Raw genomic sequence first — 15,124 nt, 5'->3', positions numbered from 1 at the left:
TTAGTATCAGCTCTAAGTACTAAAGACCAAAATCCGGCTTACCTCATATATATTAGGAGACTATACCAAGAATCCATGGTCCTATAACATCTCAAAATAAAATAATGTGTGTGAAGGTGCCCTTTAAAACTATGCAATTTGAAAATAATAAAATTATTCTTATAATCCTTTCCTACGGAACACGTGAACATTTTTTAAGAAAGGAAGAACATAATGTATCAGTTTTAAAAATTAATACAATAAGCCATTATTCCTGGCTGATTCTAGTTCTGGGGCAGTGAAACTTCAAAATGAACTTGGGAAAACTGTGCCAGCATGCAAGGACATGCTGAAAGACTAATGACCTCATGTCAAGAGGACATGGAGGGATCTCTTCAAGAGATCCCCCAAATTTGGGGTAATCTGAGTATCCAAAGAATAATAACTGAAATGGATTGTAAACACTAAATAAAATCCTTCAGTCCATAGTGACATTTTTTTTTTAAAGAGCAAGAAAAAGCGGGGAAACTTATCAGTCACTTTTGCAGGGGATCATCGTGCAAACAGAAAATATAAGCTTTACCCTATCTTTCTAGGAGAAACAAAGTTTCATCCCTAGCTGATGGAGATAAGTACTTTTTACAGAAGAATACCAACTAATAAATACAAATAGAATGATAAAATTAGAAGGGAAAAGCAACATTTTGAAACCTCTAATGGAATGTGATTCAGGCAAGGATCATTAATGGGTGAATCAGGTAAAATATTCACTCAATACAAGGTGCTAAAGTACTACCCCCATAGATTCTTAATAACTACAAAGAGAAAAACATAACTATACAAGGAGGACTTGGAGGTCACCACCTTTAAGTAATCATACTTATCATCAAAAGCACAACAACTTGATATTGTGTGCTTCCTGCTGCGATGCAACATGAAGTGCCATATATCACTATGAAGTCTGCTTACCAAAAATGAGTCTTATCAACCTTGACATCTAACTTCCTGTTATCAGAAATATAAGACTTAGTGGAATGACTTAAACAACATGAACAGACTACTAAACAAATACACAATGGGTGTTATTCTATAAGACAACTGGCATGGTCTCTACAAAAAGTCAGTCATTTAAAGAGGGGGAAAAAAAAGATGGGGAGGCCATTCCTCTAGATTGTAAGAGAGTAAAGACAATGAACCAGATTTGATATGTGCCCTCCCGACTCATTCCAATGCCTGCTCCCAGATCTTCACATTTGCTTTCCACCCTGAGCAGCCCTAGCAACACCTTGTGCCTCTGGCCTGCTGCCCACATCTCATCCTCTCACCTCCTCATTTGGGGCTTTCCTGCAAAGCACAAAACCAAATACCATATGCCCTGCACCCACAAATCCACAACCCTGAAGTGCAGGGGAATTCTTGTTCACTAGAAGCCAGTAGATAAATTCTTGCCCTTTCCCTCCTTGGATGCAGTATATATGGCTTCTCATGGATGCAATACCCAGGATCCAGCAATCAGTCACACTTAGTGGCAGGAAGCATTCCTGTATTAGTTTTCCCTTATTTCCAGCTTATTCAACTTTTCCCTCACTTGTGCTTCCTAGCAGTGAATGAACTCCCTAAATAAAGTACATAATAGCACATTAGCCCTCTGCCTCAAGTTCTGTTAATAGGGAAATCCAGATAATAGCAGAGACTTAATGTTCAAATGCAGTACATGAATCTTAACTGGATTCTGACTTTTAAAAGTCCTAAAAGATAGATCAGAAATGACTGTATGGATTGGAGAGAAAATTTAATAATTATTAACTTTCTTAGGTGTGATAATAGTTCTAAGGTTACACAGGAGAATATCTGACTATTCTTACTCATAGGAGATATGTGATAAAGTTTTTACAGTTTAAGTGCATGATGTCTGCGCCTGATTTTCAAATAGTTTCCCCAAATACACATATAGAGAAAAGGCAAATACTAAAAAATATTAGTAACTGTTGACTCTATATGGATGTTTGTTGGTCTATTCTTTCAATTTTACTGTACTTGGAAATGTTTTATGATAAGAAGAAAAAAATATAATCACCTTTAGCCTATTACTTAACTATAATATGGAAAGAACCACAGTTCTCACTTCATTCAAAAAACATTTACTGAACAACTACTACGTGCAAATACTAATATATTTCAGTAACTTCAGGTACTTACACTCAGGTAGAGAGACTAAAATACACACAAAATAATGTACATTGGAGCATTTAATTATGACAGTAATGAATACTATCAAGTAGAGGTAGAAAGTGCTATAATAGGAGCTCTGGCAATCTGAGAGGTAAAAGAAGCCTTCTATCAGGAAGTGACCTTGTAGTGATCCTTGACTCTCTTGTAGTGATCTCTGACTCTTACAACCCATTTCCAAACTGTCCTCGAATCCTTGAGATCTACACTCAAAATATCTCATAATTCAGCCATTTAGCACCTCCATTATCACATTTTGGTTCAAGCCTATATCCATCCTTAACTGGACTACTTAAACAGATTCCTAACAGGTCTCCTGCTTCTACCCTTACTACAGTATATTTTCAACAAAATAGCCTGAATGATCCTTTTAAAGGTTAGGTTAAATGATGTCACTCCTCTGCTCCAAAACTGCAAAAGCTTCACATGATCTGCCCCTGTCTTACCCTCTGACCTCATCTCCCATTACTCTCTCCCTTTCTCACTCTGCTCTAGCCATACTGGCCATCTTGCTATTTCTCATATATTCTAGCCTTCTTCTTGCCTTAGTCTTTGCAGTGGTTATCCCCCAAATAACTGTATCAACTTCCAATTCTTTGTACAAGTATCACTTCAACAAGGCCCATCATAAATACCCTACTTAAAACTGAAAAGCACACCCCCCATCTGGCATCCCTGCTCCCCTTAATCTGCTCTACCTTTTTTCCTCTCACATCGCTTATCACCTTCTAGCACACTAGATAAATGCATGATATACAATAGGTGCTCAGTATTTGACATTTAAAATAAAATGCTAAAAATGAGCAGGAGTTGGCAAAAGAAATAAGAAGCTTCTCGCAGAGGGAACATTATGTGGGGACCCCAAGCTAAGAGGATCCAGTGACCAAAGAAGGAAAGCACTCTAAAAGATGAGTGGAGAAACAGGCAGTGGCCAAATAACTCAGGATTTCTGAGTCTCATGAGGGATTTCCTACTTCACTCTGAGAGAAATGGAAAACCAATGAAAGGTAATAACATAATTTGCATTTTATAAAGATAATCTTGGAAGCAAACTGGCCATAAATTCAAAAGGGTAAAGTGTGAATGCAGACAGGCCAAAAATCTAGGCAAAAAATCAGGGTGGTTTAGACTAGAGTGGCAAGAATGGAGACACATTGGAATGCTGATTCATGTGAAATTTTGCAAACTGAAGCACAAATTAGATGTAAACGTGAAAAGCAAAATAAAAGCTTCTGACAAATAATATAGTAGAGTATCTTTATCACCTAGGAGTTGGAAAACACTCCAGTAGGCACAAAAAGCATTAAACACAAATTGGACTATATTAAATTTAAGAAATCTTGATCATTAAAAGATTTCACTAAGAAAAGCATGCTTCAGAGTGGGAAAAAATATACATTACACATATACCTGACAAAAGAATCATATCCAGATAGAGACCTCCTACAAATCAATAAGACAGAAGATGTAAAGCAACAAAAAAAGTGTTAAAAACTTGGACACTTCAAAAAGATAGCAAAATGAACAATAAATATATGAAATGGTGTTTGTTAATTGTTAATCTTGTTAATGATAAGGAAAGTACAAATACAACAATATGAAGTACCAGTACACACCTAATGGAATGGTTGAAATTATTAATAAAAAGACTGACAATAACAAGTGTTGACAATTATGCGAAACAAATGAAACTTGCACATACTGGTGGTAATTATAAAAACAGGCATAATCGCTCTGCAAAACAGTTTCCATTGTGTTCTAAAACTAAATGTATCATTTTCATAATTGGGTATATACCCAACAGAAATGCATACACAGGTGCCCAAAAAACATACACACTCAGTTCTGCTATAATGTTGTTCTGAAAATGCAAATTTGTTCCAACACAACTGATATATTAGGAAACAGTATGAACAAAGCACAATTTTCATGTTTGCTTATGCTCAATCATATCTATGAGAAACACTAGGTAAGGGCAGAAAACTGAACCCCGAAGAAACGAGCCACATAGGAATACATAAAATGCACATATTTCAAGGCTTTAGTTTGAGTGTTACGAGTCACACTCATCCATATCTGGTGTTACAACTTTTCATCCACTTTCAGATAATTCTCCCTGCCAGCACTTCACAGTAACTCACAAGTTGCAACCCGAACACACACTCCCATAGCAAACAAGACTTTTTTCAAGGTAAAATGTCATATTTATTGTAATATTATGCATTTCTTAGTCACTTATCATGTGTGAAACTGTGCTGCCATTTTTATTAGGTTCTTACCTTTTTTAAATGTGGCACTCACCAAGTTTTAAGTTTTGAGTCCCCTATTTTCTCAAGACATAAGCCCTGTGGGTTTCACTGCACACCTTTGCATAGTATGATGATTTTTAAGAACTTAAACATTATATTATGGCAGAAATAACTGTAAAAGAATATTCAAAAAGCAGCACTAACCCCAAACTGGAAACAAGTAAAATATCCACCATCAACAGAATGGATAAATATAGTGTGGTGTATCATACAATGGAATATTATACAGCAGTAATAATGAAAAAACTTCAAATCATGGAAGAAATTCACAAATGTAAGAAAAAAGCTAGACACAAGAAGCTAGAGTACATACTGTATAAATGTGTTAATATAGTTTTAAAAGAGGCAAAAAACACCAACACAATGGTGTTAGAAATCAGGATGGTCCTTTGAGGAAAAGGGATTAGGTAGTGAATAGGAAAGGTACAAGGGAGATTTTGGGGGTACTGGTACTTTTTTTTTTAATTGAGATTTAACGGACATACCATAAAATTCACCAAATTATAAGGTGTACTATTCACTGGTTTTTAGTATATTCTCAGAGCTGTGCAACGATCATCACTATTTAATTACAGAATCCGTTAGCAGTCATTTCATTTTTTTCCCATGGCCTGATGTATTCACAATGCAGTAATTCATCAAGCTGTACATTTATAATTTGTGGACCTTTATATATGAATATTACAAAGAACTTCAATAAATTTTTTAAAGTTAGTATTTAGAGGACTTCAGATTAAACCGTGCAGGCTGAATATACACTTCAACTCTGTCTCCTAACTCTACTTAAATTAAAGCAGATGGATTACTTTAAAGCATTAAATACAAGGTCAAAGAGAAGGGGAAAAGAGATATCCTCCCTATACCACTGAGTCAGATAATTTCCCTCCCGTAAAGATGAACTCAGAAGGAGTTCCATCAGTCCCCATCTGATACAGGAGACCTAGAGATAGCAGGGACAACTGAAAACGAGAGTACGTTACTGAAAGTGGGTATTCTTCTTAACCTACCTAAATTAATACTTTCTTTTTTCACAGAATCATACTGTATCTTCTGATCTGCAACCTGCTTTCAATCATTTAATAACATATAGTAGATACAGAGACTATATTTTTATGCCTGCTATTTTATATTACATTAAGTGGCTGTATGATATTATGTTTATCCAGTTTCTTACTGATAATCATTTAGATTGTTTTGGTTTTTATTAATATTACAAATAATACTGCAATGAGCAGGCATATATTTTTTAATATATATTAATAATTTTTGAGAGTACATCTGTGACATATACTGGATCAAAGGATATGAATATATACTGTCAGGCTGTCTTTCAAAATTGCTGCACCACTGTATTCTCCTACCAACAGAGTAAGAGTTTCTGCTTCCTCACGTTTAATTAATCTTTGACAATCAAGTTAGTTAAAAATATTCTGTTAATTTAATTTGCATTTTTTAAAGTTACATTGAACATCTCTTCATAGGCTTATTGGCCCATTTGTATCTCTTTTTCTCCAAACTGTCCGTTCATGTCCTTTGGTCACTTCCCTATTGAATTTGGCTTTTTCCTTCTTATTGATCGGTAAGAGGTTTCTTGAGTTTAAAGGGTTAGAAATTAGTTCCTTTTCATAAATGTGACAAAATTTTTTCCCAGTGTAACATTTCTTATTTGCTCATTGTATCTTTTAAGGTACAGAAATTCTATAATCAAAGTTCAAACAAACTTTGTAAAATCCACAAAGAAATTCTACAGTCAGTATTCTTAACCTTTTCTTCGAATTTTTCAAGGTTTTCTTTGTTGTGCTTAGAAAAGCTTTCCCTCTATCCAAAAAAGACTGAAAAGTTTATTTTTATGGTTTCATTTTTTTTTTAACCTTTTGATCCATTTGAAACGTACTGTATCATCAGGAATAGGACTGCCACAGACTAAATGTTTGTGTCCCCCTCCAAATTCACAGGTTGAAATTCTAACCCCCAACGTGACAGTACTGGAGTGGCCAAAAAGTTCCTTCGGTTTTAAGTAAAAATGAAAGACATATTTTTCATTTTCACCAAGAATTTTATTGAACAATGTACTCACTGTTTTGTTCCACTACCTTCTGCCATTTTTCAGGCAACTACATAATTCCATCTTCCCAAAACATTTTATCTTTTTGAGCAAAGAACTCTTCCAGGTGCCTTTTACAGTCTTCCAGGGAACTGAAATTTTTTCCATTAAGAGAATTTTGTAAAGACTGAAATAAATGGAAATCCTAAGGTGCAATGCCTGGTGAATACGGCAGATGAATCAGATCTTCCTAGCCAAGCTGTAACAATTTTTGCCTGGTCATCAAAGAAACATGCGATCACCCTGATGGAAGATTATGCGTTTTCTGTTGACTAATTCCGGAAGCTTTTCATCGAGTGCTGCTTTCAGTTAGTCTAACTGGGAGCAGTACTTGTTGGAATTAAACGTTTGGTTTTCCAGAAGGACCTCATAATAGAGGACTCCCTTCCAATCCCACCATATATACGACACCTCCTTTGCATGAAGACCGGCCTTTGGTGTGGTTGGTGGTGGTTCATTTTGCTTGCCCCACCATCTCTTCCGTTCCACATTATTGTACAGTATCCACTTTTCATTGCCCGTCACAATTTGTTTTAAAAATGGAACATTTCATTACGTTTAAATAGAGGATCACATGCAGGAACACTGTTAAGAAGGTTTTTTTCACTTAACTTACGTGCAACCCAAACATCAAAGCAATGAACATAACCAAGCTGGTGCAAATGATTTTCAATGCTTCATTTGGATATTTCGAGTATGTCAGCTATCTCCCACGTGGTATAATGTTGATTGTTCTCACTTAATCTCTCAATTTGATGGCTATCAACTTCAACTAGTCTACCCAACTGTGGAGAACTGTCCAGCGAGAAATCTCTAGCACAGAACTTTGCAAATTACTTTTGACACATTCAATTAGTCACAGCACCTTCTCCATACACTGCACAAATCTTTTTTTGTGTTTCAGTTGTGTTTTTACCTTTCTTGAAATAATAAAGCATAATATGCCAAAAATGTTGCTTTTTTCTTCCATCTTCGATATTAAAATGGCTACACAAAAATTCACCAATTCTGGTAAGTTTTTTTTTTAAATGTATGCTGATATGACAGCTGTCACAATACAATCTAACAAAATTTTTTTCAAATGAAGTTAAAGGCAACTAAGCACTAATAGAGCCATCTTACAGACAAAACTGAGTGAACTTTTTGGCCAACCCAGTATTAACAAATGGGGCCTTTGGGAAGTGATTAGGTCTTGAGAGTGGAGCTTTTGTGAATGGCATTAATGCCTTTATAAAAGAGATCCCAGAAAGCTTCCTCACACCTTCCTCAATGATAAGGACATACCAAGAAGATGGCCATCAATGAACCAGGAAGTGAGATCTCACTAGACAGTGAATCTATTAGTGACCTGATCTTAGACTTCCCAGCCTCCAGAACCATGAGGAATAAATCTGTGTTGTTTATAAGCCACTTAGTCTATGGTATTCTGTTATAGCAGCCCCAAAGAACTAAGATAGAATAGTGCATCCTTCTTTGTTGGAATTTCTCCTTAAATCAAACAATTTCTCCTACTCTTGCATTTTGCTTCCTTTCATATATTCTTCTTTACAATCTCTAAAAGTAATTGTTCTTATTTTAGAACAATTTAGATTTGTTTTTATAAAAATGACACATGCTCATTATTTTTAAAAAGTAACAGAAAAGTACTAAAAAAAACAAAATCCCCATTACCCACAATCATTAATATTAAGCAAACATATGCAAACATCTCACTAGACATATGTTCAAAGTAAAAGACATACCAAAACCAAAAAAAGTTATAACTAAATGGAATACTAATTATGTCACTTTAAAAATAAATGGTATTGGGCTTCCCTGCTGGCGCAGTGGTTGAGAGTCCACCTGCCGATGCAGGGGACACGGGTTCGTGCCCTGGTCTGGGAAGATCCCACATGCCGCGGAGCGGCTGGGCCCGTGAGCCATGGCCGCTGAGCCTGCACGTCCGGAGCCTGTGCTCCGCAATGGGAGAGCCCACAACAGTGAGAGGCCCGCGTACCACAAAAAAAAAAAAAAAAAAAAGTATTAATTTTCATTTTACTACATCAGAAGAAATAGAAGAAACACAGTCACAAGGCCACATATTAACTGACAAATGGGAATCTGGCAAGAGTTAGATCAGTTACCAACTGTTAAAATAAAAAAAAGACAAGAAAGAAAAGTGGATAGATGCTTTACAAGACAAAGATTTTTTACTTTAAGAGAATAAGAGAGGCAAGCCCTGGTGGAAATTGATCAATCTCAAATAATTTCTGCAACAACAACTCTCTTTAAGATAGTCCTGCAAAAGTGAACATAAAGTGAAAGAGACAAGATCATGTTGCATGCAATTTTGTCAGAAAAAGATTACCTTACTTTTTAATCCAAAAATTAGCGCACAGTGTAATAATAATCTAATTTTTTTGTACAAGACAAAATATTTTCATGATTTTAATTTTTTTCAAGTTATAGTCCAATAAAAACTTTTTTTGCATTTGTTTTGAGTCAGTGGATTCTCTTCAACTGTAAAACACTTGAGGTGAATTAAATTATCCAACTCTCTTTTCAGTCCCAAACACTGTGCCCCTAAGAGTTTAAAGTAGGAATTGAAATGAGAGATCAAGTTAAAGGTCACTTAGCCAAGTTTTCTGTCCAAATGAAGCATAAATGAATGGGTAATAGGGGAACATACTTTCCTTCTTTCCCTCAAAAGAAATCAAATCTCCAAATATTCCAAGCTTTTTTTTTAAGTCTTATGACTGTCATCCACCAGTGTGTTTCAAAACTATTTGCATTTTCAGACTATCATCTTCAGGGTATCCTGTCCTCTCTGAAAAACAGTACTTCCCCTTAACTGACCTTAGCTCACAGATATTTCTCTTTTTAAGAATCTAGGACTTGATGGATATATCCCCATGTTCCCTTTACTAAGTCTACCCATGAATGGGTACAGATTTCAAACATTACTACAGGATCTTCCATGCAACAAGCCCTAAACAACATTTTGTAACCATACTCCCTTCTCCTCCACATTCCTAATTAATAAGATCTGATATTTCAGTCTGAAAGGCCTTATTCTCCTCTTAATTTTAGATACCTTTATTACGTCCATAATATACCTTTCAGGACATGCAGAAACCAGCAATGCAAAAAGCATTCTAGGTACCAGTGCCTCATAATTTTATAAAAGTTGAAATGTTTCCCATACCATTCTTAACGGAATTCAATGCACAGTTGATCTTTCAGACTGAAATCTATATGGAAATTAACTTGCAGCTTGCAGAACTGTCCACTTATTTAACCTTAAAGAACATTTACTGGTTACAATGATCAGGTCATTATCTAAACAATCACCTATAAAAACAGACAAATCAACTTCAAGAACTCTATGCTTTATAATCATAGCTGACAATAGAAAAATAATTAAGTTATTAAATAAGAAGCCAATTCCCTTAAAATTTAACATGTTTCTTAAAATTTTTTAACCTAGGACCACAGTAAATGTGAAATAGAAACTGTATTACTGATTAACATTTTAAAAATCTATCTGAAATGGACTAACATAAGTACAAATGATATATCAATTAAAGGGAATGGAAACTGAAACTATCTAAGAGAAAATGATGATGAAAATAAGAGAAGAGAAAAATAAAGATACATAGGCAATACAACACTACATTCTCTAACCAAAGAGAAAAATACAAGGACATACTATGATTAGTAAAGAGAACTGTGAAATGGGTATTAAGATGCCTAAAATCCAAAGGTAAACTTGCCCAAATTAGCCAAATAAGCTGGGTCAAGTCATTCCTTTTCTTCTGGATCTCAGTTTCCTCATCTTCAAGATGAAGGGGAGGGATCAGATGTTCTCTGATTCTTCCTGCTCTAAAATTCTATAGTTCTACATTATTTAATATAAGAGAAAACCGAGAATCTGTTTCATTACCAAAGGGCTGTCTGGTTGCTGCCTACCACTACTTTTCCCTGATTCAATTTTCCAGGCACTTCTCCAGCAGTAAGATACTAGAATCAAAGTCAGTCAGACAACCACCTTCAAATGACTAATGTTCCTCAGACAGAATCCTCATTACAAAATGCTTCATATCTCTGTTATGTCATATCTACCAGCAACAGTAGATCACAACAAAAAAAGAACATTACTAAAACAGTTATGAAAACTCAAAGAAATAATTAGCTACAAAAAAAATAGAGAAACCAATGCTGTCCTTAAGATTTCTTGATCAGTCTCTAGTGAGATTTAACAATGCAATCCTTCAAGCCAATAAACAGAGAATCTGTGTAGCAACTGCTTTCTGAGAAAAAATACCAGAGCAAAACCATCTTTTCAAAGTAGTTTCCATCTAATTATTACACAGATGGGGCCTCACTAAGGTCTAGCAGGCAAAGTAATTTTTAATAAAGTAATATACTTTAAGTAATATTAATAAGCCTGAAGCATTGATAATACTAAGTAAGACTAAAGTAGTACTTTAATAGTCAAGTATTTCAGACCTTGAACCATTCACAACATTTTAAGACAGGGGTACCAGAAATTCTGAGCTTATCCTTTCAAAAGTATTTTTAATCCCATCCTTTTTATTCTATTATAAATGATACTTCCACAAAATATCCATTTTAATAAAATGAGAAAACTTAGGAGCCCCAATTAACTGATCACTGAAAAACAGCTTAAAGAAAAGTTTTTTTATCTTACCTCTACACTAGGGCTAAGGCTACTTGGTAGTGTTTCTGAAGTCACAGTAGTGCTTGGAAGGCTGGAAATTTCCCAAGTATTCACAGGCTGTATTGGTTCAGACTGCTTTGAATGATCTATACATTTTGGATTATCCAGTAAGGTCACTTCATAAAATTCTTGAATATCTAGATGTGAGGAAAGGAAAAGAAAAATTCAAAAGTATTTAAATTTTCTAATTAAACTATGTATTGCTGAAACAACATAACTCAAAAGCAAAATTTTTACTCTAGATTAGTAAAATAAATCCAATCTTATAATGTACTTATACAGTGAATAGTTTCTCATTTTATTATGTCACATATCAGAACCTGCAGGGCACAGTGTAAAAGTCATAGGCTTTTTATACTTCGAAGTCAGTGCTGAGTTCAAATCCCTATTCCATCATCAATTAGCTACATGTATAGGCAAGTTACTTAATCTCTGATAACTTGCTTCTTATCACTGTGAATTGTTTCAAGTATTCAGCGCAATACATGTAAAGTGCACACGGGCACACACTCGGCTCCTAACAGACAGCAGTTAATACTATTATTGTGAATTCTGCAGACATAAGTCATCACTGATATTTTATGTTTTTGTATCACCAATATCCAGGCTGGGAATGTAAACCCCTCAAGTGGTTTCAACTGCCCTTGTAACCAAAGTAAAACAAAAGAAGAATAATACATTAAAATAAAATCAAAGAACTAGGAAGTATTTTTTAGGTAGCCTCGAATTTGAATATTTGAAATAGTAAGTTAAAATATTTTGTTATTTTAGAAATAATCAGTTAAAAGTATGACAAAACTCTGAAAGAAATGATAAATGTACTTATAGCAACACAGGATAATCTGCAAGATCAAGTTACTCTGCTATCAGCTGGAATTACATGAACTTAGTATATTAACACCGGTTATTCATGCTGCTCAGAAGCTCTGAGTGGTAGTTATATCATGTTTAACTACCCCACTACTAGTTTTTTATCCACCTCCTGGTATAATTTTGAGTTGATTTTTTTTAAAGGAGGGAAATTATTATTTAGCAGTAAAGATGGGGTATTATCTTGTATAGAATCAAATAAAATAACTGTAAATAATATTTAGAAAGAATAACTTTTATTTCTTGTTTTCTCAATATGATTAAAAGATTAGTATCTCCCTTAAAAAACAACATCAGGGGCTTCCCTAGTGTCGCAGTGGTTGAGAGTCCACCTGCTGATTCAGGGGACACGGGTTCCTGCCCCGGTCCGGGAAGATCCCACATGCCCTGGAGTGGCTGGGCCCGTGAGCCATGGCCGCTGAGCCTGCGCGTCTGGAGCCTGTGCTCCGCCATGGGAGAGGCCACAACAGTGAGGGGCCCGCGTACCGCAAAGAAAAAAAAAAAAATCATAAGATACTAGAGACAAAGTAACTCCCTTTTTAGTTTTGATAACCAGTGGAATTGTAGAACTTTCTAGATAAAAGGCTAATAAAAACTCAGGTCTGACAGTGAGAATAATATCGGCCTACTTCACAGGATGTTAATATTGCTGCAGAAAATTGTATGTGAAAGCATTTTGTAAACCATGAATCACTATATAAAACTGTTCACATAACCATCATGGAAAAAATTAAAAACTCAAATTCAGAGCATTAGCTACAAATGGTTCTTACCAAACAAAAATTGTTTAATCTGAACCTAAATCAAGTCTTTAGAACCAACTTCTAGTTCAGAGGGAATACAGGGGACAGAAGAACAAGTTAAATGACACCAGAAAAGAAATCAAAACTGATTCAGAGGGAGACATTCTACAAGACAAATGGCCTGGTATCTTTAGAAAGCAATGTCACGAAAGGGAAAATAAATTGTTTGAAAGTAAGAATTTCTGTATAAAGGAAACAAAAAAGACACACCAACTAACTGCAATGTCAGAGCCTTAACTGGTGTGTGTGTGTGTGTGTGTGTGTGTTTGTTTGGGGAAGGCTGGGGAGGGGGGACGAACTATAAAAGACATTGTGACAAGAACAGGGAAACTTAAATACAGACTATCTTCCAGAAAACATTAGGGGAAAAAGTTTTTTTCTAGAAGATATATATGTGTGTGAGAGTATGCATATATTTATGTAGCAGGACATGTATTTCTATATATGTAAGAGGTATATTTTTTATATATGTAGGAGATAAATATTTGTAGATCTATCTACCTACCTGTCTATAGAGATCTCCTACCCCCCAAATCAAACAAACAAAAAACAGAGCTCCTAGTACAGTATTATGCCTCCCAAGAGCACTAAATCAGTGTTGATCAATCGGTTAGTTACCAGTCTCAATATAAATAGCCCACATCACTACATAAAATTTTTATTATATTATCCAATACTGTAAGTCAAGTTTCAAATCTTAAATTTCTATGTGACCTTTCATTCTATAATTAGCAGAAATACTGATATATTGTCCTTTAATAACATCTCTTAAAATTTTAGGCCAGTGCTGTCCAAAATAACTATCTGCAGTGATAAATGTTCTATAGCTATACTGTCAATACGGTAGCCACTAGCTATATATGCCTCTTGAGCATTTAAAATGTGACTAGTGTGACTGAGGAACTGAATTTATTATTTTATTTAGGTTTAATTAATTTAGGTACCTACTATGGTAGAGGACAACAGAGATCTAGACTAATATAATTCAGAGTAACACTTTACTATCTAGTATGGTCAAGGAATAAAGTGTTCCCTACACTTTATTATGAATTTTTCAAAAGTTCACTTGCAACTTGCTACTATTAATTGAAATACCTCATTTCTAGGTCTTACATTAATCTATCAAACAGTCCTTTCTAATTTGCTGTATATGAGCTCCTATGGACTAGAGAACCAAATATCCACATTATTAACTATATCACATTTAAGAAAAAACAAGCTGAGTAAACACCCACTAGGATGGTTATTATCAACAAAACAGTAAATAACAAGTGTCAATAAGGATATGGAGAAATTAAACCCTCGTGCATTGCTGGTAGGAATATAAAATGATGCAGCCACGTTGAAAACAGTATGGTGGTTTCTCAAAATATTAAAACACAGACTCACCATTTGATCCAGCAATTCCACTTCTGGGTATATTCCCAAAAGAATTGAAAGGACTCAAATAGATATTTATATACCCATGTTCATAGCAACATTATTCACAATATCCAAAAGGTGAAAACAACCCAAATGTTCAACAACAGATGAATGATTAATAAACAAAATGTGTTATATACAAACAATGTACTATTATTCAGCCTTTAAAAGCAATGAAATTCTGATACAATCTACAACATGGATGGATGAATCTTGAAGACACGATGCTAAGTGGAGTAAGCCAAACACAAAAAGACAAATATTGTATGATTCCACTTATATGAGGTACCTAGCATAGTCAAATTCATAGACAGAAAGAGAAGTTATTCCCAGGGACTGGGATAAGAAGAGAATGGGGAGTTACTGTTTAATGGGTAAAGAAATTCAATTTGAGATGGTGAAAAAGTTCCAGAGATGAATAGTGGTGATAGCTACTGAATGTGAATGTACTTAATGCCACTGAACTGCACACTTATTTTAAAAATGGTAAATTTTATGCTATACATATTTTATCACAATTTTAAAAATGAGCTGAATTGAGAGTCTAGGTGAGTTTAAATGAGTAAAGTGCATGGGATACAATATGTGGTTTTATAATATTTTAGCTATTTAGATATCTGTTTCTTACTAGGGTCAAGATAATTGATATTGCCAGATAAGACCCAACTTAAAAAGAGATTAGTTACCA

The 15,124-nt window shown here is 34.8% G+C and overlaps 1 protein-coding gene across 6 annotated transcripts in view; it reads right to left on the bottom strand.

Annotated features, from left to right (window-relative positions):
• Nucleotides 1–15,124, bottom strand: part of DLG1 (discs large MAGUK scaffold protein 1) — a 270,885-nt gene that overhangs the window by 240,818 nt on the left and 14,943 nt on the right. For 5 of the 6 annotated variants that reach the window (XM_060150350.1, XM_060150351.1, XM_060150347.1 and 2 more), the window contains exon 4: nucleotides 11,312–11,478. The exons of the other annotated variant lie outside the window; for it this stretch is intronic. In XM_060150350.1, the coding sequence (XP_060006333.1) occupies nucleotides 11,312–11,478 (167 nt within the window). The remainder of the gene's footprint in view (nucleotides 1–11,311; nucleotides 11,479–15,124) is intronic. 6 annotated transcript variants of the gene reach the window in all.

Source organism: Lagenorhynchus albirostris, chromosome 5 (assembly GCF_949774975.1).
Source record: "Lagenorhynchus albirostris chromosome 5, mLagAlb1.1, whole genome shotgun sequence".
NCBI classification, from domain to species: domain Eukaryota; kingdom Metazoa; phylum Chordata; class Mammalia; order Artiodactyla; family Delphinidae; genus Lagenorhynchus; species Lagenorhynchus albirostris.
Note: the sequence above shows the minus strand (reverse complement) of the source record. Positions and strands in the feature narration are given on the sequence as shown.